The sequence below is a fragment of the Plecotus auritus genome (assembly GCF_963455305.1).
Source record: "Plecotus auritus genome assembly, chromosome: 4".
NCBI classification, from domain to species: domain Eukaryota; kingdom Metazoa; phylum Chordata; class Mammalia; order Chiroptera; family Vespertilionidae; genus Plecotus; species Plecotus auritus.
This window is the reverse complement of record NC_137775.1, coordinates 143076164-143097351: the sequence shown is the minus strand read 5'-3', so window position 1 is coordinate 143097351 and position 21188 is coordinate 143076164. Positions and strand designations below refer to the sequence as shown.

At 56.9% G+C, this 21188-nt stretch overlaps 2 protein-coding genes across 7 annotated transcripts in view; one reads left to right on the top strand and one right to left on the bottom strand.

The window, feature by feature from the left end:
* Positions 1-9826, bottom strand: part of LOC308246847 (SCO-spondin-like) — a gene marked incomplete at its 5' end in the record, with an annotated part of 36181 nt that extends 26355 nt beyond the window's left edge. The window contains 24 exon segments of the mRNA XM_080665180.1: positions 337-553; positions 777-942; positions 1134-1235; positions 1239-1361; positions 1442-1446; positions 1449-1616; positions 2247-2364; positions 3306-3447; positions 3768-3865; positions 3867-3967; positions 4167-4338; positions 4880-4957; positions 4961-5032; positions 5517-5596; positions 5679-5702; positions 5705-5830; positions 6432-6531; positions 6627-6773; positions 6777-6871; positions 7051-7222; positions 7226-7281; positions 7400-7482; positions 7885-8042; positions 9734-9826. Coding sequence (XP_080521306.1) covers positions 337-553; positions 777-942; positions 1134-1235; positions 1239-1361; positions 1442-1446; positions 1449-1616; positions 2247-2364; positions 3306-3447; positions 3768-3865; positions 3867-3967; positions 4167-4338; positions 4880-4957; positions 4961-5032; positions 5517-5596; positions 5679-5702; positions 5705-5830; positions 6432-6531; positions 6627-6773; positions 6777-6871; positions 7051-7222; positions 7226-7281; positions 7400-7482; positions 7885-8042; positions 9734-9826 — 2696 coding nt within the window.
* A 1097-nt stretch (positions 9827-10923) lies between these two features.
* Positions 10924-19665, top strand: ZNF467 (zinc finger protein 467). Of its 6 annotated transcripts, XM_080665347.1 has the most exons (6): positions 10924-11307; positions 13056-13135; positions 13390-13465; positions 13952-14074; positions 15132-15245; positions 18167-19665. In XM_080665347.1, the coding sequence occupies exons 3-6, from the start codon at positions 13432-13434 to the stop codon at positions 19651-19653; spliced, it is 1758 nt and encodes a 585-aa protein (XP_080521473.1). In that variant the 5' UTR covers positions 10924-11307; positions 13056-13135; positions 13390-13431; the 3' UTR covers positions 19654-19665. The 6 variants fall into 6 exon arrangements, with proteins under 6 accessions (XP_080521473.1, XP_080521474.1, XP_080521476.1 ...); XM_080665348.1 differs by lacking the exon at positions 13056-13135; XM_080665350.1 differs by lacking the exon at positions 13390-13465.
* Positions 19666-21188: the final 1523 nt, after the last annotated feature.

Here is a 21188-nt window from a genome sequence, read left to right as displayed (position 1 = left end):
CACTCACCTGGAATTCAGAGGTCTGGGTTCTAGACCTTCATCATTTACAAGCTGTGTGACTCTGCAAGCCATTTATCCTATCTGAGCCTCAGTTTCCTCGCCTGCAAAATGGGGACAATTCTTCTACTTCCAACTTCACTCGGTTATTGTAGGAATTAAGGACAATTGAATAAGATCATGTACATTAAAGTGCTCCACTACTGAGTAACAGTTATCAGTGCTATGTCACCCCACGTGCATGCCATGCTGAAACCCACCAGGCTACAAGCCCTTTTCTCTAAGTTCCATCTCCTCACCCCCAAACCTTCACCCCCCCACAAAGGTTGCTGCCCTCACCAGTGGTTGCAGTCCTTCATGGTGGCACTGCCAGGGGCATAATGATGGGCTTCAAGCTGGCATGGGCACAAGCTGGGGGGCACACACTGGCCCTCAGGGTCCCACAGCAGCCCCAAGGGGCAGTTACAGCCAGCCACACAGCCGGCCAGCTCCCCACATTTCTGACCGCACACTGGGGCACACTCCTGGTACTCCTGGCCCCCAGGACACAGGACAGCTGGCACAGAGACACAAGAAGGTCAGGGGCATAGCCACTGCTGCTCTGCCCACCCCTCTGGACCCCACCACCACCTCCTATGCCTCTGAAAGAAGGTAAGCCAGAAATCTGCCAAGATCAGAGGTCCTCCTGAGGCCCCACCCCCAACTCCCCTCAAAGTTCTTGGATCCCTTCTAGCTGGGAGGAGGAGACTGGAAATTGGGGGCTGGCTGAGCTGACTCATGGCAGAGGGTCTGGTTCCTCCAGGGAGATGGGGCATCCTCCTGGGCACAGCGGCGAGCATAAGCAGCAAGCACTGGGCACAGGCAGTCTCTGCCAGGGGCACAGCCACACACGGCTGCCAAGCAGCGCAGGTGGAAGGGCTCCCTATCCACCAGCCTGTGGCACTCCTTAGGGGAAGAAGAAGAAACAGATCAGCTTCTCCCCCACAGATTCCCCGTTCCCTCTTGTCCCCACTGTCACCTCCCTGCGCTCAGAAGCCCTGTCACAGCAGGGCCTTCCCAATGGCCCAGGAGGAGGACAGGGCAGGTATTGACCCCATCTTACAAGTGTGAACAGGAGGAGAGCCCCAACCAGCTACCTGAAAGACTGGGCCATGCAGGATGGCACAAGCTGCCTCTGCGAAAACGTGGCGCTCAGTGTGGGTGCTGCAAGGGGAAAAAGGGGTGCTGTCCTCTGAGAGTCACCTTCCCTTGCCTGCCAGCTGGAACATGCTAGTAAAGGCAGCAATGCTGGTCTCCACGTCACCGGCAGGTGTCAGGAAGTCGTCCTGCTGGTTCCAGGTGAACGTGCCGCATAGCCCCTGCACCTAGGTCACCCGAGTAGGCAGAAATGGTCAAATCCAGCCCACTGTGGCCTCGCCCAGCCACTCACCTGCCCCCGGCACACCTGGTGGCATGGCGGGGGTCCAGGGTGATGTAGGCTGCAGGGTCAGACACCCCCCAGAGGACCTGGGCTCCAGGCCAGCACGGCAGCAGGAAGGTAGAGGAAGCTTGGGAGATGCTGAGGCCCTCAGGGCTGCTCCAGGGCAGGCCCACGTCCCGTCCATTGGTCAGGACAGCTCCTGGAATAGGGGGCCTGTGAGGGGGCTGCCACGCAGGGCTGAGCTGGGCTGATGAGGTTAAGGGAACAACATATGGCAGGATAGGGCTGTAAAAAGGGAAAGGACTGGGCAGGAGATGGGAGGTCTGCCCACACTGAGTGAGGGGATTCCTAGATCACCCATCCCCCCTGAGCACCCCCCACATGCACTGAGGACCACCCTCAGTACCTACTTTGCCTTTGAAGTCAGTTCATAGGAGGAGCAGATGCAGGGAAGGGAGATGGAGAGACTGTTGGCTCAGCAGCCAAACTGAGAGGGACCTATCTGGCCTGGTGTCCGACTGCTCAGAACTTGCACTCCCCACCCCCAAGGATGGAGCAGAAGATGCCTTGGAAGTTTCCCAAAGGACTGTGTGTCTGCTTCAGAGATGGGGAGTTTAGAGGAAATGGAAGCAACGAGTTTGGTTTGGGGAATCTGGGGGGAGGTTTGGGATTCAGAAACCACAGGGCAGTGTGGACAGAAAGTGCTGGAATGAGCCAGAGTCTGCAGGGAGAGGAGCAGTAACAGGAGGCTGCTAGCACCTGAGCCACAGTTCTGAGGGCTGTCGGGAGAGAAGGCCTAGTAGGTAGGTATCCTGTGAGCCAAGGCTACCTGAGTCCCTGAGCTGGATGTGGGCGTCCCCCAGGGAGACAGAGATGGCATGGAGGCAGATCCCAGAGTCGCAGGCTCCATGCTCCAGCAGGATCAACAGCTGCTCCTTGGCCAAGTCCTGGGGCAGATGGTGAGGAATGGGGGGAGGGGCACACCCGAGAACAGGTGTTCTACAGGACACCTCCAGTACGCACCTGGAGGTAGATCCCACTAATGTGTGCTGACCACTTTCCAGCCAGCCAGACTCACATGTGCATTGGCACATGTGAATGTGTGTGTGTACACACATATGTGTGTATACATATATCTGCATGTTGGGATGAGATGGCTCCCTTCTTTATTCCCCCTGGGTATGTATGCTCATGTTTGTGTGTATCTATGTGTATACACATGCTAAATCAATCTATATGCATATGCATGAGCATATGTCCTAGCCGGTTTGGCTCAGTGGATAGAGCGTCAGCCTGTGACTGAAGGTTCCGGGGTTCGATTCCTATCAATGGCATATGCCCGGATTGCAGACTCGATCCCCAGTAGGGGGCATGCAGGAGGCAGCCATTCTCTCTCATCATTGCTGTTTCTATCTCTCTCTCCCTCTCCTAAAAATATATTTTTAAAAATTAGCCTGCTGCCCTAACCGGTTTGCTCAGTGGTTAGAGCGTCAGCCTGAGGACTCAAAGGCCCAAGGTTCGATTCTGGTCAAGGGCATGTACCTTGGTTGCAGGCACATACCCAGTAGGGAGTGTGCAGGAGGCAGCTGATCGATGTTTCTCTCTCATCGATGTTTCTAACTCTCTATCCCTCTCCCTTTCTCTCTGTAAAAAATTAATAAAATATAATTTGAAAAAAAAATTAGCCTGCTATGTTTGTTCAAACATTTAATTAACTCACCTCTAATGCCTTGGCAGTACCAGACTAAATGACTTAGCGGGCTCTTTACGGCCACAGTCCCACCCTTCCTTGCATGGTCACTTCTCCCCACAGCAGCCCTACGAAGGGCCCTGCTCTAGTAAGATTCGCCTACTCCCCTCTCCCGCCCCCAGTTAGTCCCCCACTCACCTGCACCAGGATGGAGCGGCAAACTGGGTTGCCACGGGAGAAGCTCCCCCCATTAAAGGTGTGGTAGTGCCTGTCCCCGCCCACTGCGCACTCGGAAGGGCACGGAGCCCGCGCGCAGAGCCCGCGCCCGTCCTGGCACACGCTGTGAGCACAAAGGGTGAGAGAGCGCCCTCTGGATCAGCCCGGGGAGGGTTATGCTGAGCTGGAGACGACCTCTGGTCCCCCAACACCCAGGTGTCTCCCTCCCCTGGCACCTCCTTCCCATTAGACTTAGAGTCAGCTGGGGGAGGTCACCTGCTAGGTCTTTAAGCAGGGCACCACTTATGCCATGAGAGGGCGCAGGTCACTTGTGAGAGGTCCCCAGAAGGAAAAGCAGGTTGAGGAGATAGCATATGGGAGGGAGCAGAGTGGATCGGCGGTCTCCAACCCCAGCGAAAGGGCCAGCAACACCTGCGGACCCACCACGGGTTGCACAGCTGGCGCACGGTGTCATCAGAGGCGTAGCGCTGGCGTCGGTAATAGCAGGGACATTGGGAGGCAGGCACACAGAGGGCGCCGGCCGTCCCAGCAAGACCCCTCCCCTCCCTTGACCACCGTGGAGCAGCTGGGCGGGCAGGCTGAGGCCCAGTCGGAGTACAGTTGGTCTCCGGGGCACAGACGCTCTGCAGGCACAGGAGTGGGCTGTGAGGCCCAGGAGCCCGCCCTCCTCCCGCCAGACACTGCTAGGCTGAGGAGCCTGAAGGCCACGCTGGGGGGCTCAGCGGGTGCCAGAGCACTCAGAAGTAGGGGTCACACGATGGCCCTCCCTCAGTTCCCAATCCTGCAGGGCGGGGAGGCCTGGGGCACAGGCAGGAACCCTACCACAGAAGCCGGGCTTCCTCCAGAGCACGTGGATGTGACACTTGGCACAGTCCTGGGCATAGTTGGCCAAGGTGGCACACACAGCCTCCTGGCGGCCCTCTCTCCCACTGCCTGCTGGGGCCCCAGCACAGTAAGCAAAGAGGCAGGCCTCATGGTACTCAGCAGGGGGAACCTTCCAAGAAAGGACAGCCCCTCAGCCAACCAGCATCCCCCTCCTCTTGCTTCTATCTCGCCCACCCTGGTTTAGAGCCAAACAGATGAGGGCTATAAAGGACCTCACAGATCATACATATGAGCTATCTCATTTCCCAGAGGTAAAACCCAGGACAGAGAGTAGGATGGCTTGACCAATGGCCCAAAGCAATCTAAAGGCAGGACCAGCCGAAACCGGTTTGGCTCAGTGGATAGAGCGTCGGCCTGCGGACTGAAGGGTCCCGGGTTCGATTCCGGTCAAGGGCATGTACCTTGGTTGCGGGCATATCCCCAGTGGGGGGTGTGCAGGAGGCAGCTGATCGATGTTTCTCTCTCATCGATGTTTCTAGCTCTCTATCCCTCTCCCTTCCTCTCTGTAAAATATCAATAAAAATATATTAAAAATAATAATAAATAAAAAAATAATAAAGGCAGGACCAGATTCCCCATTTGGCACCTCCCTAGCACCCCTTCTTTTCAGCCCCTCTGATGCCAGACACTATCTCCACCCCCACCTATACCTGGACATGGCATTCTCTGAATGGACCATCCAGCAGCTGGTGGCATACATCTTGGGCTTCGGCCTGCAACTGGCCAGCCTACATGCCCACCTCGGTGCCCCTCAGAGGCTCCTCGCAGCCCTGGGTTGCCTCCACCACATCCAGACACCCAGGCTGGGGACAACTGGAGTCAGGACAGGGGGCAGGGATGAGGCACATTAACAAGGACACCAGGAAAATAGCCACTGCTTTCATAGCTGCTTCAAAGCTCCACTGTCATGACACGCAACCCAGACACCATCCTGGTTATGACAGGGAGGGGCAGCAAAGTGGCAAGCCAGGGGTCAGGGCAGGGGAGCTGGCATCACTGTCAACCCACAGGCAGGAGGTTTGATGACTAGCTAATTAACCAAAACTGGTTGGTAATCAGGTCAGTGAGTGTGTCCCCTGGGTGTAGGCAGCTGGGGCTGTGGACAGCACCTTACACTGAGTCCTGTGGGACCCTGAGCCTGCCTTTTCTTCCCTGAGGATCTGGGAGAGGCCCAGGAACTGTCTCTTGCAGGAGACAGAACAGAGGCTTGAAGATGTCAGAGAAGCTAGGCGTGAGTGGGCCGGTGGGGAGCAAGGGAGCCCAGGCTCCCTGAGGGCTGCATCTCACCTCTGAGTCAGGCAGCTTCCAGGAATTCCCAAAGGTGGCAGCTAATGCAGCCAGCCCCCCTCCTGGCTCCAAGAAGTCATCTGGGGGAGGGAGAAAGCAGAGGTCTGAGGCCTCAGGTCTCTCCTTCCCTCCTACACCAGTCACAACACCACACCCACTTACCTTCATGCCGACCATTGTAGAGCAACAGAGGCCTTGAGTCTGTCCCTGGAGCTCATGGTCCACAGAAACGGAGATCGAACTATCCAGCCGCATGACGACCCCCAGCCCCCCTGACAGCACCAGCCAATCCCCTTGCCACTGCAAGCTCAGCCCTGGGCAGGGAAAGTGGGGGTCACACTGCCCACCCCTCCCACCATCACACTAGGGCTCAGACTGCCCAGGGAAGGGAGAAATGAGGGATTCTCACCATTCTGGAGAGTTCTGCACTTTATATTCTTTAAAAAAACCCCACTGGTTTTCCATCACAGCCCTCCTTGAGAAGTTCATGAATGCTGGCTTTGGTGCTAGTAGATGGGACAGTTCTTAACAGAATTTTTGTCCTGGTTGGGGTCCATGGAGTGAGATGGGAGTGGGGTTGTGTGTGTGTGTGTGTGTGTGTGTGTGTGTGTGTCCCATCTCCTAGCACCAAAGCCTTCCTCACAACACTGTGGGAGGCAGGTGGGGGAAACTAAGGCTCAGAGGGGTTAAATGGTTAAGTAGAAGGACTCGCCCCAGGTCACCTTGTGAGGGAGCTGGTGGGGTTGGTTGCAGGTGTGGGGGCAGGGACTAGGTCCTTAACACCTGGCTCCTCAGCTGGCTCCCTCATTTCCAAATGCCTCCCAACAACAGTGAGGGTTGGGGAGGCAGCAGCAAGCTCAGTCCCCAGCTGCCCCTTCTGAGCCCCACCCTGGGGGTGGGCAGACTGTCCCTCACCGGAGAGCAGCTGAGACTCCCCATCAGGTACCAGCTGCCCATTCACAGAGACATTTCCACCCTGAATCAGCACTTCCTCTGGTCCCATCATCACCCGAACCTGGGAGGAGACCAGTAATGGGTGAGGTGGTCAGCAGCTCTCCTCCTCCCACACCCAGATCCCTCCCTGTCTCCATCCCCATTTCCCTCCCTCACCTGCTGACAGTGCCCAGGCTGGGGACAATGACCCCTGGGCCTGATGTGGACAGCCCAAGTGGAGTCAGCAGCACCTGCCAGCAGGTAAGTGCAGTGGCCCAGGAAGTGGTAATGGCGCCTGTCAAAGGTGCAGTAGTGGAAGCCGGATCAGGTGGCACAGGTGGCCGAGGGATGCTGGCTCCAGCTCCAGAGTTGGGCCACAGCCCCTGCCAAGGGCTGCAGCAGGGCTGGAGACTGGGTGCTGCCTGGGGGAGAGGCACCACCATGAGCCTCTAAATGTGGAGGTGGAGGGTGGAGGAAGCAGGTGGACAGTCATGGTCACTCTGGTGGGCAGGGGATGGGAGGTGACTCATCTGAGAGGACAGAGGAGTGGACTTGGGCCCTGTGGAAAGGCCCAGAGCTCAAGAACTCCATGTGGGAGTGCCTAGGGAGCAGGTGACAGCTGGGACTGTGCTGTTGACAGGCTTGGGACCCACCTGGAAGCATTGGCTGGAGCAGCTGAGGCAGGCCTGGGAGTGTTCATCCCACCAGCTGTGTCCCCAAGGCTGGGCACAGCATTCCTCCAGGCTTCTTGCAGATGCATTAGCTGAGCCTGCTCAAGGCTGGCATTGCCATGTGGCAAAGCAGTAGCCCTTGGGGCTGGCTTCTGCAAGGGCTGAGGTGGATACAGGGAGAGAATGGAGTGGACCCAGTCAGTCTGGACCCAGCTTCCCTCCCCAAGGAGCCTGCTACCTCCATGACACTGCAGATCTGGGCTAATCTCAGGCACTTACCCAGGGTGCAGTGGGTGCCTCCCCAGCCTGGGCAGCAGGCCCTCACTGTCCTGTTCCATGCCATAGGTCGTGTTTCCCTGGGCCTGGGTCCATGGAGCAGGCAGAGGGAGGAGATGTTAGTGTTCAGCCCATCCCCATCCCTAGGAATGGCCTGGATGGTCATTCAATCTAGTCACCTACTCTCTGAGTGAACTTATCATGTGATTTCCCTTCTTGGTCTTCATTTCCCCATAAGATGACTTTGGGGAGGCCAACTGGAGGGTAGACACGGGCAGGAGGCATCAAGCATCTCCATGGGCTGCTCTTAGTGGTGTCCACTCATCCACTACCCCCATCTCTCACGCTCTGCCCTTTGAGAGCCCACTCAGACCTACTTCCCAAATGCCTGCTTCTCCAGATCACCACCAGTCCTCCCCCAGTCTCCGGATGTGGCCCCTTTGCTCTCTCCTGCTGGGCAGCCAGCCCAGACTCCGACCCTAACTCACTTGTAGATGGGACAGAGGCCTGCACATCCACTCCAGGACAGGTCCAGCCGCCAGCCCAGGCGCCGGTAATGATAGAGGCTGGTGCAAGGCATCAGGTCCTCCTGACATGGGGTCACTTCCTCCTCCACCATAATGGTCTCTATGTGCTCACACCATCGCTTGCCCAAGGAGGGGGAATGAGAGAGCAGCTGCCACTGTCCCTTGTCACCAAGAAGCCCTGTCCTGAGATCCCGTTCCTGAAAGAGCCAACTCCCAGGGAAGTTAGTGAACTGAGGAGGAGGCTGAGGTTGGGAGGAGGTCTGGCTGCTCCAGAGGGTCCCAGTCATGGGGCAGGAGGAAAAGGACCTTAGTAGGAGGGTCCCTGGGGTGGGCAGCTTACCCATTAGTAAGTGCCCATGCCATCCCAAAGAGGAGGGCAGGGAGCAGCATGGTGCCTCCACAGGTCAACTTTGGGGGGACTTCGAGGCTTGGGCTTATGGGAGGCAGTGTGCAGCAGGTGAGCAGAGGGGCCTGGACTGGCCTCCCCCACCACAGGGCAGTCTACTGCAGCCCAGCCTCCGTGTGTCCAGCCAGCTTCAGAGCACTGGAGCTGGGAGGCTTTATCTCATCTCCATGCCCCCAGGCACCAGCTGCTTGGAACTGGATTGGACCTGCCTGCACATCTCACAACCCCCTCAGAGGCTCATTCTCCCTGGAAACAGCCCCCTTCCTGCCTCTGTCTAGTGTGTGTGTGTGTGTGTGTGTGTGTGTGTGTGTGTGTGTAATGGGGGGAGAGGAGGAATGCATGTGTCCCAAGCCACAAACACTCTGAGCCTCTGATATTTCCACACTCTCAGGCCCTACCACAAATTAACATGAACTCTGGCAAGCCACCCTCCCTCTCTAGGCCTTGATTTCCTTACCTAATGTCCCTCCAGGGGCCTCCCAGGGATGCTCAGGTGGGACTCAGGGGCTGCATGAATGGTATGAAATTGTGTGTGTGCACATTTTCTGAGGACAGTTCCATAACTTTTATTAGATTCCCAGGGGGGCCATCGCCCCACAAAATGTTTACAGGACCAAATGATGGATATGGTTTTCCAGCCCTAAAATTCTGACTTCATGATTGTCTCCTGTTCCCTTTCCTGCCTCCTCCAGCCCCTCTCTCACCAGCAACTATGGAAGTGAGGGTCAGTAAGCAGGTGGAGCCATTTCCAGAGAGGTTGGATGCTGTGGGGACAGAGGAACGACCTGTGCCCTCCCTTCTGTGGTCCCACTTCTTACTGGGGGTGATTCTGTATGGCTGCTTGGATCCACTCTAGTTTCCTTCTGAGTCTCCTAGGGTTCCTGAGGTCCAGAACCAGGAAGCCCTGGTCAGGGAATGAGAGCAAGCCTCAGGGAGGAGTGCCTGGGTGGGAAGCAGGGGAGGAGGGTGGCAGGAGACAGAGGGGCCCTGGGGGCAAGGCAGCCGGATGGAATATGGAATAATCCCAGCATCCCTCTGGTTGGGAGGGGGCAGCGGCAGGTGTTCCAGGGGAATCCTGGTTGCTTCCTGGTTACCAGCTCCAAGGACACCCAGGCTGGAATGTGGCCTCCACCCTCTAAACCTGATGTCCCTCATGCATCCCACATAGTCCCCCCACCTGGGGAACCAGAGCCTCACTAGGCATTTCTTCTGGGCCCACGGCTGGTCCTGGGACCAACAGAGGGTGCTGTGAGTTCCTCAGGGAGCTCCCCAAAGGGGTCCTCGGAAAGGGCATGGACACTCTCCCAGTCCCAGTCTCACATACACACCCGGACGCTCTCTCCTGCACATCTCACATTTCCACTGCAGGTCTCACGAGGAGACACACAGGTGCTGGCGTCCCACCCCAGCACACAGCAACACGTTCTGCTCCCAGGCCATGAGGAGCCCATCCAGGAGGTAGAAAAGCCTTTCACAGATGATTCCTAGGAACACCATGCCCCCTCTTCCAGGTACCACCTGTTCCATCCATTGTCTCTCCTCCCGTCCTAAATATCAGCAAATATTGATGGCACCCCGCTGTGTGCCCCTTGGGATGAGGTATGCAAAGGATCCCTGCTCTGCTCTCCAAGGGCCATCCACCTGGCCCCAGCTCTGGATTCAACCACTGCCGATGATAAGGCAGCACTTGGACTGGGAGAAACTGGAGTCACAGGCACCCTTTCCCCTAAAGGGGGCAGGAGGGAGGAAGCTGGAACCAGGGGAGATTGGAGGAAGAGATTAGGGAGAGGGGCCTGGAATAACCAGCCCACATTTCCGCTCAGGACAGGGTGTGGGAGCTCACAGGTGTTCAGGTGGTAAAGCGGAAGAGAAACATCATAAACCCGGACAGGGACAGGGAGAAGCCGGACTTGAGGGCTGATAGCAACCAGACTGGGAGAGCTTTCCGGAGCTGTCGGAGAACCCGCCCCTCACCGGGCCTAGGGAGCTCCCCTCCCCGCAGCCCCCTCACCTGGACCCCGCCCTCAGTCTCCACCCAGTTCCACTCAAGCCTCGCCCCTGGGTACCTCCCCTCCAGCCCTGCCTTCTTTCTAGTGACTGGACTCAAAGCCCCCACCCAATTTCTACTTGGGAGAGCCCATTCTTAGCAGACACAGGGGCGCCCCGTCCTGGCTCCTTCGGCCTCGCCCCACGGTCCCAAGGGAAGCAGGTCTCAGGTCGCCCGACTTAGGGCCGCAGGGTGTGGGTCGTGGTCGAACCCGGTGGGATCAAGGTTGAGAGCGGGACGGGGTTGGAGTTTCCAATACTGACCTCACCGACCCAGAGTGGAGGCTGGATCCCACCGCGGAAACGTGGGGTAGACACACTCCCGCGGGCACTCGCAATTCAAAGAAAGCAGTGCAAACCCTGACACCCCTCCCCGTCCCCCCAACTCCTCACCCACCCCCAACCCCCGCCCCGAGCTCCACCTTTCCCCTGGCTCCTCCCACGGCGCCCGCGAGCACCCTCCCAGGCAGCCCGAGTGCCCGTCCTCCCTGCCTCCTCTCCCTCCTCCATCTCCCCTCCCCTCTTCCCTGCTCTCCCCCCTCTCCCCTTCCCCGTTCCTAAGCTCCCAATTCCCAGCACCTACTCCAGCCGACGTCTCTCCAACCTTCACCTGCCCGCCTGCCGCTGCTGCGCGCCCCCCCCGCGACCTCACTCCAAGACTCCCCTGCCCCGGCCTCCCCCACTGGTGTCCCGCCGCTCCCCTCAGCGTCCTCGCTCCCCTTCCCCTGCCGGGCGCGGTTCCTCCTCCCGCTCCCCCCGCCCGCGTCTTTTCCTCTCCCCTCCCCGCGAAGTTTCGGGGCTGTCAGTCTGTCAGTCAGTCCGCACCAGAGCTGCGGGCAGCGGACGCCATTGAGAGCAGAGCCGTCCGGGACCGGAGGCCAGGACGCCGGGGTCCCGGCAGCAGCGGGGAGACCCGGCCGGCTGGCCGCCAGGTACAAGCCCTGGAGGCGCCCCACAGCCGGCGACTCCGCCTGCCCCACTTCCCGCCCCCCCCCCCCCCCCAGCACGGGTTCTGTCATAGCCCGCTCCCCGCAGGTGATAGCCCCAGGGGTGGGGGCGCGCGGAAGGGGGTGGGGAGGGGTGGAAGGGAATGAAAGGGCAGGGGAGGGGCGGGGGCTGGGGGAGGAAGGAGGTGGCACTGGGGAGGGAGGACTTGTCGGGGGAGTCAGGGTTGTCGAGAGGAGAGAAAAGTGACCGGACCCTAGAGGGAAGGGGCCAGGAGAGGGGCAGGGCGGGGGGGGGGGGTACTCAGGTGGGAAAGGGTGCAAGGCTCCGAGGGGAGGAAGTGGGGAGGATCCTAAGAGGGAGAGGGAGTGAGGGAGGGGGGCGGGGGAAGGAAAACCCGGCTCAGGGATCGGGTTATTGGGCGCGCGGGGCGGGGGGGGGGGCAGGAGGGTGCTGACAGGTGAGCCGGGAACTGGGGAGAAGTAGGGACGTGGAGTGAGGTCAGGGTGCAGAGGCTCGGGGAACGAAGGAAGCGGGGAGGTGGGACGGGAGGGACCTGGTCGGGAGGCACACTTGGGAGGGGGTGGAGAAGTCATTGGGGTGCAGAAATGGGGAAGGGAGCCACTGATGGGAGGGGAGGGAAAACGGAGGTGTGTTGGAGGCAGCGGTGGGCAGGGCAGGGCCGAGCAGAAGGTCCGGAGTGAGTGGCCAGGGGGACGGGGGGGGGGGGGCGGGGGACACGGAGTAAGCTTGGGGACTGGACTGGGAGGGGGAGGGGAAGAGCGGGTCTGGGGACTGGGGACTGGGGACCGGGAGGGAGGGGAAGCGCGAGCCTGCTGGGGAGGCAGAGGGGGAAGGGAGCCGGGGGGCCTCGGAAGGGAAGGAAAGCTGCGGGAGGGAGGGAAGGAGGGGAGGGAGGGGGAGGGGAGGAGGGAGGAGCGGGTATGGGGAGAGGGGAAGGGGGGCTGGGGAGACAGGAGGAGGGAGGGAACTGAGGTGAAGAGAGGAAAGGAGAAGGAAGGGAGACCAGAGTGGGGGAGGAGAGGGAGGAGGAGGGGAGAGCGGAGTGGCGGAGAACCGCAGGGAGGGCAGTGTAGGGAGGAAGGAAAGAGGAGGGGTAGAGGAAGGGAGAGGGTGTGCACCGGGGAGGGGGATGGAGTCCGGAGAGGCGGCCGGGGGAGGGGGAGGGGAGCGCTGCGGAGCAGAGTCGAGGGTCGTGGGGCGGAGGAGGGGCGGGGAGGGGTTGGCCCGCAGGCTGTGTGCAGGGGGAGGAGCCGGAGGGGCGAGGCAGGGGGCGGAGCTGGGGAGCCAGCCAGATTGAGTGGGGAGAGAGGGCGGAAGGCAGAGGGAACCGGAGAAGGGAGGGGAGAGGGATGGCTGCCAGGAAGATTTCGGGGGAGGGCAGTCTGCTGGGAGGGGACAGGGCACCCGCAGGCGGAGCAGCGGGGCTGGGGGCACTAGGGCGGGTGGCCCTGGTGGGGGGGAGGGGAACCCCGTGGGGGAGGGGCAATGGTTTGAGGTAGGGTTTTGGGAGAGGAAGCAAGAGCCATTTCCTGCCTTCAGCGAGGACCCTCCTCGAGGGCCTCCCCCACCAGCTGTCCAATATGACACTCACCTCCGCCCCCTCCGCTGGCTCCTATTCCACCAGCTCCCACAGTGACAGCTGGAGGGCTAGGGGGTGTGTTCTTGCTCCCCAGTCTGGTCTCCCACCATCCACCCTCCACTCTCTACCCAGAGAATCGACTTGTCTCTGACACCCCTCCTCCCGGGGCAGGATCACTGAAGGGCTGAGGCCGGCCTTGAGAGACCCGCCAGGTGAGGGGTGCTGCTGACTTCTGGAACTGACCAGAGCTTGCAGAAATGGCTTCAAGATCTTCTCCTTGAGCCACCTGTAAAGATCTCTTTACTATCTGAAATCCACCTCCCCTCTTTTCCCTCACCTGTACCTGGCTGGGGACATCACATTTGTAGCTCCTGGGGATAGCTGATTGGGAGAGGTTGGGCAGAGCCAGGGCCCAGGTAGAAGCTGCCATGAGAAGAATTTGAGCAAGGATGTATTTTCTCCTTAGGGTGTGTGGCCCAATCCCCAGAAGAAGCTACCTGGGGTTGCCATGAGAGAAACCTTGGAGGCCCTCAGCTCCCTGGGTGAGCCAGCAGAATCTGGGAGGAACCTGGGGTGGGGGTGGGGATTCAGAAGCCTGTTGGGCTTGTGCTTCTCTACAATAAAGAAAGGAGAGCCATCAGAGACTGCAACCCCAAGACTCCTGAGGCCCCTGGAACCTTTAGGGCAGTATCCTTCTGGATTTCTTCAGGGTGTTTGTGAATACCTGCCTACGCTGGAGGTTGTGCTAGACTGTACGTGCACATGTGTACTCACAGAGCATCAGGATATTGAATCCACTGTATCCTTCCTTCACCTGTGCTTTACTCAACACAAAGGGGCTCAGGTTGACTCCTGGCCAGACTGCTGGGAGCCTGGCTGTCCCTTGCCCATGCTAACTAGGGACCCTCCCTTCTGGAGCAGCTTGGGAAAAGTCCCTCGGGTGGGCTGGGGGAAAGGGGAAGAGCCCTGCCTTTGGTCGCCTCTTTCTACTGGATGCTTACTTGGACCCATCCTTCTACCTGTAACAGGATTCTCTGTGGGACAGCCGGAGATGGCCCCCCAAAGTGAGCCTGGGGAAGGGTCCCATAATGCCCAGGAGCAGATGTGCCCTCCCAGGGAAGAGAGAGCACTGGGCTCCTCTTCGTGTTCTGGTAAGTAAGTGGGGACCTTGGATGGTGGCTCAGGAGGGGAATCATCCTTCATCTTCCTTTCTTCATCAAATATGTATTGAGCACCTGCTTAATGCCAAGTGCCATTCTAGATATTTGGCATACCTCAGTGACCAAATAGACAAAAGACCCCTACCTTCCAGGAGCTTAATCCTAGTGGGGGCAGGGAGTCCAACCAACGTAAAAACAAGTACACGTATAAACCCTGTTAGAAGAGGATGCATGCTAGGAGGGGATAAAGCAGAGTGAGGAGAACTGATTCTACTATAGGTGGGTGGAGCCGAATAAGCCTAAATAGGGTGGTGAGAATAGGCCTCCTTGGGAAGCTAAAATTTGAGCAAGATTTGAAGCAGACAAGTGGCTAAACAGATACCAAGAGAAGATACCTAAGAAAGGGATATGCCTGGCTTTTTTTTTTTTAATATATTTTATTGATATTTTACAGAGAGGAAGGGAGAGGGATAGAGAGCTAGAAACATCGATGAGAGAGAAACATCGATCAGCTGCCTCCTGCACACCTCCCACTGGGGATGTGCCCGCAACCAATGTACATGCCCTTGACCAGAATCGAACCCGGGACCCTTCAGTCTGCACGCCGACGCTCTATCCACTGAGCCAAACCGGTTTCGGCGGATATGCCTGGCTTTTTGACATCACTACCTTCTCCAATGATTTGCCATGGAACAGGGTCCATCTGGTGGCAGGGAGGTCCCCAGCCCTCCTCCGAGGAACCTCATGGAGCCTCATGTAAACTGAAGGGCAGGGCCTGTACTTGCACACACACATATATTCCAGAAACTCCTCACAGTTGTGGCTTTAGCAACCATGCAGTGCCTAAGCAGCTGCCCTGCTTGAAGGAGCCTGAAGCTGCTCCAGGCCGCTGTGAACTCAGCCCCTGCAGGTATGAGATGGGCTGGGCGCAGTCCCTGCCTATAGGGCTGGGACTGGGGTTTCAAACTCCCCTGCTTCCTAGCATCAGTGGAGCTCTCTGTCCATCTGTGATGTCTGCAGTGGCTTGAGGTAGCTTGTTCTCTGCCAGGGCACAAGGCCCCCAGACTGGAGGAAGATGCCCACCCTGAGCAGGCTGAGGGTCCCTGCAGAGGAAGCCAGGCACACACCCCACGGAAGGCTGAGCCTGTGGGCTCCTGCCCAGGTAAGTCTTCCATGTGAAGGGGACCAGGTGGAGGGAACAGGGGCCCTGCAAACTCCAGAGCTGCTATCTGATGTGGCAGCCACTCCAGGCCCTTCCAACACAAGATGAATCAGGCCCTGGCACCTTTCTGCTCATAGAGAGCTTTAGCACCCAGAGGGAATTCTGCATCCTTAGACAACAGGAATCCGAGAGGCCGATCCAAGAGAAACACACCATCATGTCAGCGTATTCTAGAAGTCCTAACTTCCCCCATCTCTGCCCTAGTCTAAGTACAGACTTGTAGATGGCTTGAATTATAATTTCCATGAAAGTATATGGTGCGTTGATCAACTTTTTCATTGTCTCTGCCCAGACATGCTCCCTCCCCCACATCTCCACTGATCTCAGTGGTACCCAAATGCTCCAAATCTGTTGTGTTTGACTCATCTCCCCCATACCCAGGGCGATGGAACAGTTGATTCTCTACAATCCAGCCCATCACTTCCTTCCACTAGCACCAACTTTATCATTTGCCTGAGTGATGTCATTTATTCCACAAGGATTTATTTAATGTCTACTAGGTCTAGGCTGTTAGGCAGAGTGGAAAGATGGGCCCTAAAGCGATACAGACCTGTTTGAAACCTTGTTTCACATCCCCTAGCTCAGTGGTCGGCAAACTCATTAGTCAACAGAGCCAAATATCAACAGTACAACGATTGAAATTTCTTTTGAGAGCCAAATTTTTTAAACTTAAACTTCTTCTAACACTACTTCTTCAAAATAGACTCGCCCAGGCCGTGGTATTTTGTGGAAGAGCCACACTTAAGGGGCCAAAGAGCTGCATGTGGCTCGCGAGCCGCGGTTTGCCAACCACTGCCCTAGCTGAGTAATCTTGGATTGGCTATCTCACCTCCAGGAGCCTCAGTCTGTTCATCTGTAAACAGGGTAATTTCATGTTTGTTGTGAAGGCTTGTGATCATGCATACACAGTACATCTATAATTGGCATTCAATAAGTGGTGGCCATCCTCATTTTTATTAGACATATAAAGACACATTTTTATTAGATACATAGGAAATAGAACACAAGGTGTCTGCCCTCCAGAAGCTTAAACCTAGTTGACACTAATATGACCTAGAGCAATGGTTGGCAAACAGCGGCTCGCGAGCCACATGCGGCTCTTTGGCCCCTTGAGTGTGGCTCTTCCACAAAATACCACGGCCTGGGCGAGTCTATTTTGAAGAAGTGGTGTTAGAAGAAGTTTAAGTTTAAAAAATTTGGCTCTCAAAAGAAATTTCAATCGTTGTACTGTTGATATTTGGCTCTGTTGACTAATGAGTTTGCTGACCACTGACCTAGAGTAAAGAATTAACATAACAATAAAGCCTTGTCACAATGAGTATTAACAGTAAGTGCTACAGGCATTTATATGGGATCCTCATGCAGTGGTTTGTTGAAGATTTTGATTTGTGCTGCATTTTGAGAAAGGTGTAGCCTTCGGCTCCGATGAGGGTGGGTGGAGAATGGGAAAACATTCAAAGACGTCAAGGCAAGAAAGTTGACGTGTGACTAGAGTTAGAGCAGACCAGCCTGGCTAAAGTAAAGGGCTTATACCTGGGAGTAGTAAGAAAGTTGCACCTCAGATGCAACTTACTTTATCCTGTTAATAGGGAGCTACTACTGGTTCTTGAGTAGAAGAGTGGCACAATAAAAAAGAAAGCAATATCACAACAGGAAAAATAGTTTTTTGGAATTGATGGGTCGATAAAAGAGACTGGGAATAAATGTAACTGTGACAGTCCACGTGTAATGTAACCAAGGCTCAGGCTATTACAGACTTTTAGAGAGAGACAGGAACTCAGATAATCTGGTTCAATGGTTCTCAAACAAGAATCACTTTGGGAGCTTTAAAGAGAACAGATTCATGTGCTCTGCTCCCATAGATGCACTCTGTAAAAGTTCCCCAAGAGATTATGATGTGGCACCAGGTTTAGGAACTATGAACTAGTCCAACCCTTACACCTAAGCAAACTAACAAACTTAGCTCAAAGAGGTAAGTTAATCAAGGTTACATTGCTGGTTAATGGCAGAGGAGAACCCAAGGGGACACTGGGTCTTGGGCCTTCAGCTCCTTCCTCTCGACTGGGCCATTCCATTTCCCAAGAGGGGCCAAGCTCCAGGAAAACCCACATCAAATCTGCTCCCCAAGAGGCCCTCCTGCTTCTCCAGAGGTTAACACCATTCAGTGGTTCCCTGTACACACAAACCTCTTTCTAAACTGGGACTTCCCACCTGGCTGTAGAAGCAAGAATGAAGGGAGTTGGAGGGAAGGGGGCTTGAGAGACAGCAGGAAGGAATACAAAGTCCACTGTGAAAAGTCTGAGAGTAGGGCAAGCTCAAAGGTGAGAGTCAAGGTTTCAAGGTTCTGAGCCCAGCATTTGGGAGAAGGAAGCTGCAGTTCTCACATCAAAGTAAGCGGGTAGATCTAGAAAGAGGAGCTGTTTGGAGCTACAGCCAATTTTCAGGACCCGGGAGGGAAGCTGCTCAACCGAAGTTGAGAGACTGTGGTTCCAGAAAGGAGCCTGCCAGACAGGAAGATCTGGGACCGCTGCCATGGGCACATGAACCCAGAGTGACGCCTGAGGTCTGAACCTTGAACAACATTCATGTTCAGAGGCAGGGAAAGTGCCCTTATCAGAGCTCTCATCGACATGGGCAAGCCTGGGAGAAAGCCCCCTGTAAGTGGGCGGGGGTGGGGGGGTGGGGGGTGGGCACCAGGCGGCCTGTCTGCAGAGAGGGGAAGATACTCGGATTTGGTCATTCCCCAGTGGACAGAACAGAAGCCAGAATGCGGGCCTCCAGGAAGTGGTGGTCTACTGGCAAATGAATGTTGCATAAATAAACGTGGGGCTTAATAAACTGGTCTTGTTTTGACTTTTCAGGAGAGGAGTGGATGATTCGGAAGGTGAAGGTGGAGGAGGAGGACCAGGAGGCAGAAGACAAAGTCGAATGGCCCCAGCATCTGTCATTACTGCCCGGCCCCTTTCCCGCACCTGACTTGGGGCCTCTGGCCGCCGCCTATAAGCTGGAGCCGGGGATCCCAGGGGCACTGGGTGGGCTCTCGCTGGCCGGGTGGACTCCAGCCTCAGAGAAGCCCTATGGCTGCACCGAGTGCGAGCGACGATTCAGGGATCAGCTGACCTTGCGGCTGCATCAGAGGCTGCACCGCGGCGAGGGCCCGTCCGCTTGTCCCGACTGCGGTCGCAGCTTCACACAGCGGGCGCACATGCTGCTGCACCAGCGCAGCCACCGCGGCGAGCGGCCGTTCCCATGCTCCGAGTGCGACAAGCGCTTCAGCAAGAAGGCGCACCTGACCCGCCACCTGCGCACGCACACGGGCGAGCGGCCCTACCCGTGCACAGAGTGCGGCAAGTGCTTCAGCCAGAAGATACACCTGGGCTCGCACCAGAAGACGCACACGGGCGAGCGGCCCTTCCCCTGCACCGAGTGCGAGAAACGCTTTCGCAAAAAGACGCACTTGATCCGCCACCAGCGCATCCACACGGGCGAGAGGCCCTACCAGTGCGCGCAGTGCTCACGCAGCTTCACTCACAAGCAGCACTTGGCGCGGCACCAAAGGGTGCACGAGGCGGCCTGCCGCGCCCCGCTGTCTTCCGATGTGCCCGCCTCTCCAGGTTCTCCTGCCCAGACCCTGACTCCATCCCCTCCGGGACCTAAGCCTTTCGTCTGCTCTGATTGCGGACTGAGCTTCGGCTGGAAGAAGAACCTCGCCACGCACCAGCGTCTGCACGGCAGCGAGGGGCGCCCCTTTGGATGTGATGAGTGCGCACTGGGTGGTGCCACCGAACCCCTGGCCTGCGGGCATCGCTGCACACAGGCGCCCCAGGGCGCTCCCGCCAGCGAGCGGTCCTTTTCCTGTCCGGACTGTGGACGCGGCTTTGCCCACGGGCAGCACCTAGCGCGGCATCGGAGGGTGCACACGGGCGAACGCCCCTTTGCCTGCACGCAGTGTGGCCGTCGCTTCGGCTCGCGGCCAAATCTGGTCGCCCATTCTAGGGCCCATAGCGGCGCCAGGCCTTTCGCCTGTGCGCAGTGCGGCCGCCGCTTCAGCCGCAAGTCTCACTTGGGCCGCCATCAAGCGGTGCACACGGGCAGTCGGCCCCACGCTTGTACCGTCTGCGCCCGTAGCTTCAGCTCCAAAACCAACCTGGTCCGCCATCAAGCCATCCACACGGGCTCTCGCCCCTTCTCCTGCCCGCAGTGCGGCAAGAGCTTCAGCCGCAAGACTCACCTAGTGCGGCACCAGCGCATCCACGGCGAAGCAGCCCACCTGGCCTCCGACGCTGACCTCCCGGCCCCAGCCTGGCCTACTCCCACGGAGGTGGCAGCGCCCCCACTCTTCTTCTGAGCCTCCTTCTTGTCCAGGCCCTTCCTTTGCCTTCTCTTGCTTCCTGGTTGGAGAGACTCAAGTCCAATCGGGTGAGCACTGTGGCAGGATGGCCTAGGCCCCTGAGGGCATTTTTCTTCCCTCTCCATCTTGCTGGGGAGACGGCTGGAAAGGATAACCGGCTTTAACATTCTGTAACAACGACAGTGCTGAGTGAACCCTTGCTGGGAATAATTCCTGCCTGAGTCCTTGGAAGGCCCCACCGAGGGAAGCCCTGGAAAGCTAAGTTTCCTGGACCACCCCTGGCCAAATCGGGAACCTCTACAGGGGGAGAGAAAGGTTATCTGAGTACTTAGTGTCATTAAAATTTAAATCTGAAGTTTCTAGGACTTTTTAATGAGCTGGGGGAGGGAACCCCTGTCTAATCCACACACAGAGGACCTTCCTTTACCTACCCTGGGTGAGTTCCACTTATCCACCTGCTGGTAATCGCTCTACTAAATCAAAATATAATACAGCTAAATTCCAAACCACTCCCCTGCTCCCTGCTTCTAGCTCAGAAATTTGACGAGGAAGAAACATTAGCATACATTTCCCATGCCAGGTGTTGAAGGCTGGAACATGGGGAACACAGAGGGGGCAGGTGCCCTTTGGCGGGGCTGTTCCCATGGAGAAATGTAACCCTGGCCTCTGGAGCTCTAGAACTTGTGCTCTGTCTGCAGCTCTCCCAAGGTGCTCTCAGAAAAGTAGTCCCACCTTCCACCCTGCCTGGCACCATGAGTAAGGACCTTAATGGTATATGAAATTTCTTTCCCATCATACTTTTAAGTTCTGTCTTTTTGATGGATGCTTGATCCAGACGTCTCTGTAACTGTGCCTCCCCAGCCTAGTCAGCTGGGAGAGCTAGCTGTCCGTAAAGGGAAGGGGTGGGGAGATGGGGAACAAGTTGAACCTGGAGTGAGGAGTCTTGGGTTTGACCCCTCCTGTGCCTCTTATAGACTTGGAGCAGCACATTCATTTTCCTGGGCCTCTGCTTTCTCATTACAATTAAGATTATTGATGTTGATGAGGGGCAAGGGAGAAGGAAAGGAGGGTTTGAATGCAGTGAGTTTTAAGTTTCCTGGCCACGAGTAGGAGTAGGTGGTCACAGTAAATATGACAGTGTGGCTATAAATACGGGCCAATCCATTGCCCCAGCAGCATTTTAAGTACTTGGATATTTCACATAAAAATCTGGACTTCCAGCTTCTCGCATGGAAAGTCAGAAGATCTGGCAACTCATGACTGGAGCTGAGCAGAAATTGGCCTCATTCAACCAAGGGACACTGACCCCCCAACGGGAGAGGACTTCCACCCCTCACCCACCACTCCCTCCCCTGAGATCTCACCTCCCTTTCTTTTTTTTTTAATATATTTTTTATTGATTTTTTACAGAGAGGAAGGGAGAGGGAGAGAGAGATAGAAACATCGATGAGAGAGAAACATCGATCAGCCGCCTCCTGCACACCCCCCACTGGGGATGTGCCCGCAACCAAGGCACATGCCCTTGACCGGAA

Coding starts and splice junctions, on each gene's coding strand:
- ZNF467 (XM_080665348.1), top strand. CDS start 13,432: ATGAGAGAAACCTTGGAGGCCCTCAGCTCCCTGG. Junction 13,466..13,951: donor GGAGGCCCTCAGCTCCCTGG/GTGAGCCAGCAG, acceptor TACCTGTAACAG/GATTCTCTGTGGGACAGCCG. Junction 14,075..15,131: donor GGGCTCCTCTTCGTGTTCTG/GTAAGTAAGTGG, acceptor GTTCTCTGCCAG/GGCACAAGGCCCCCAGACTG.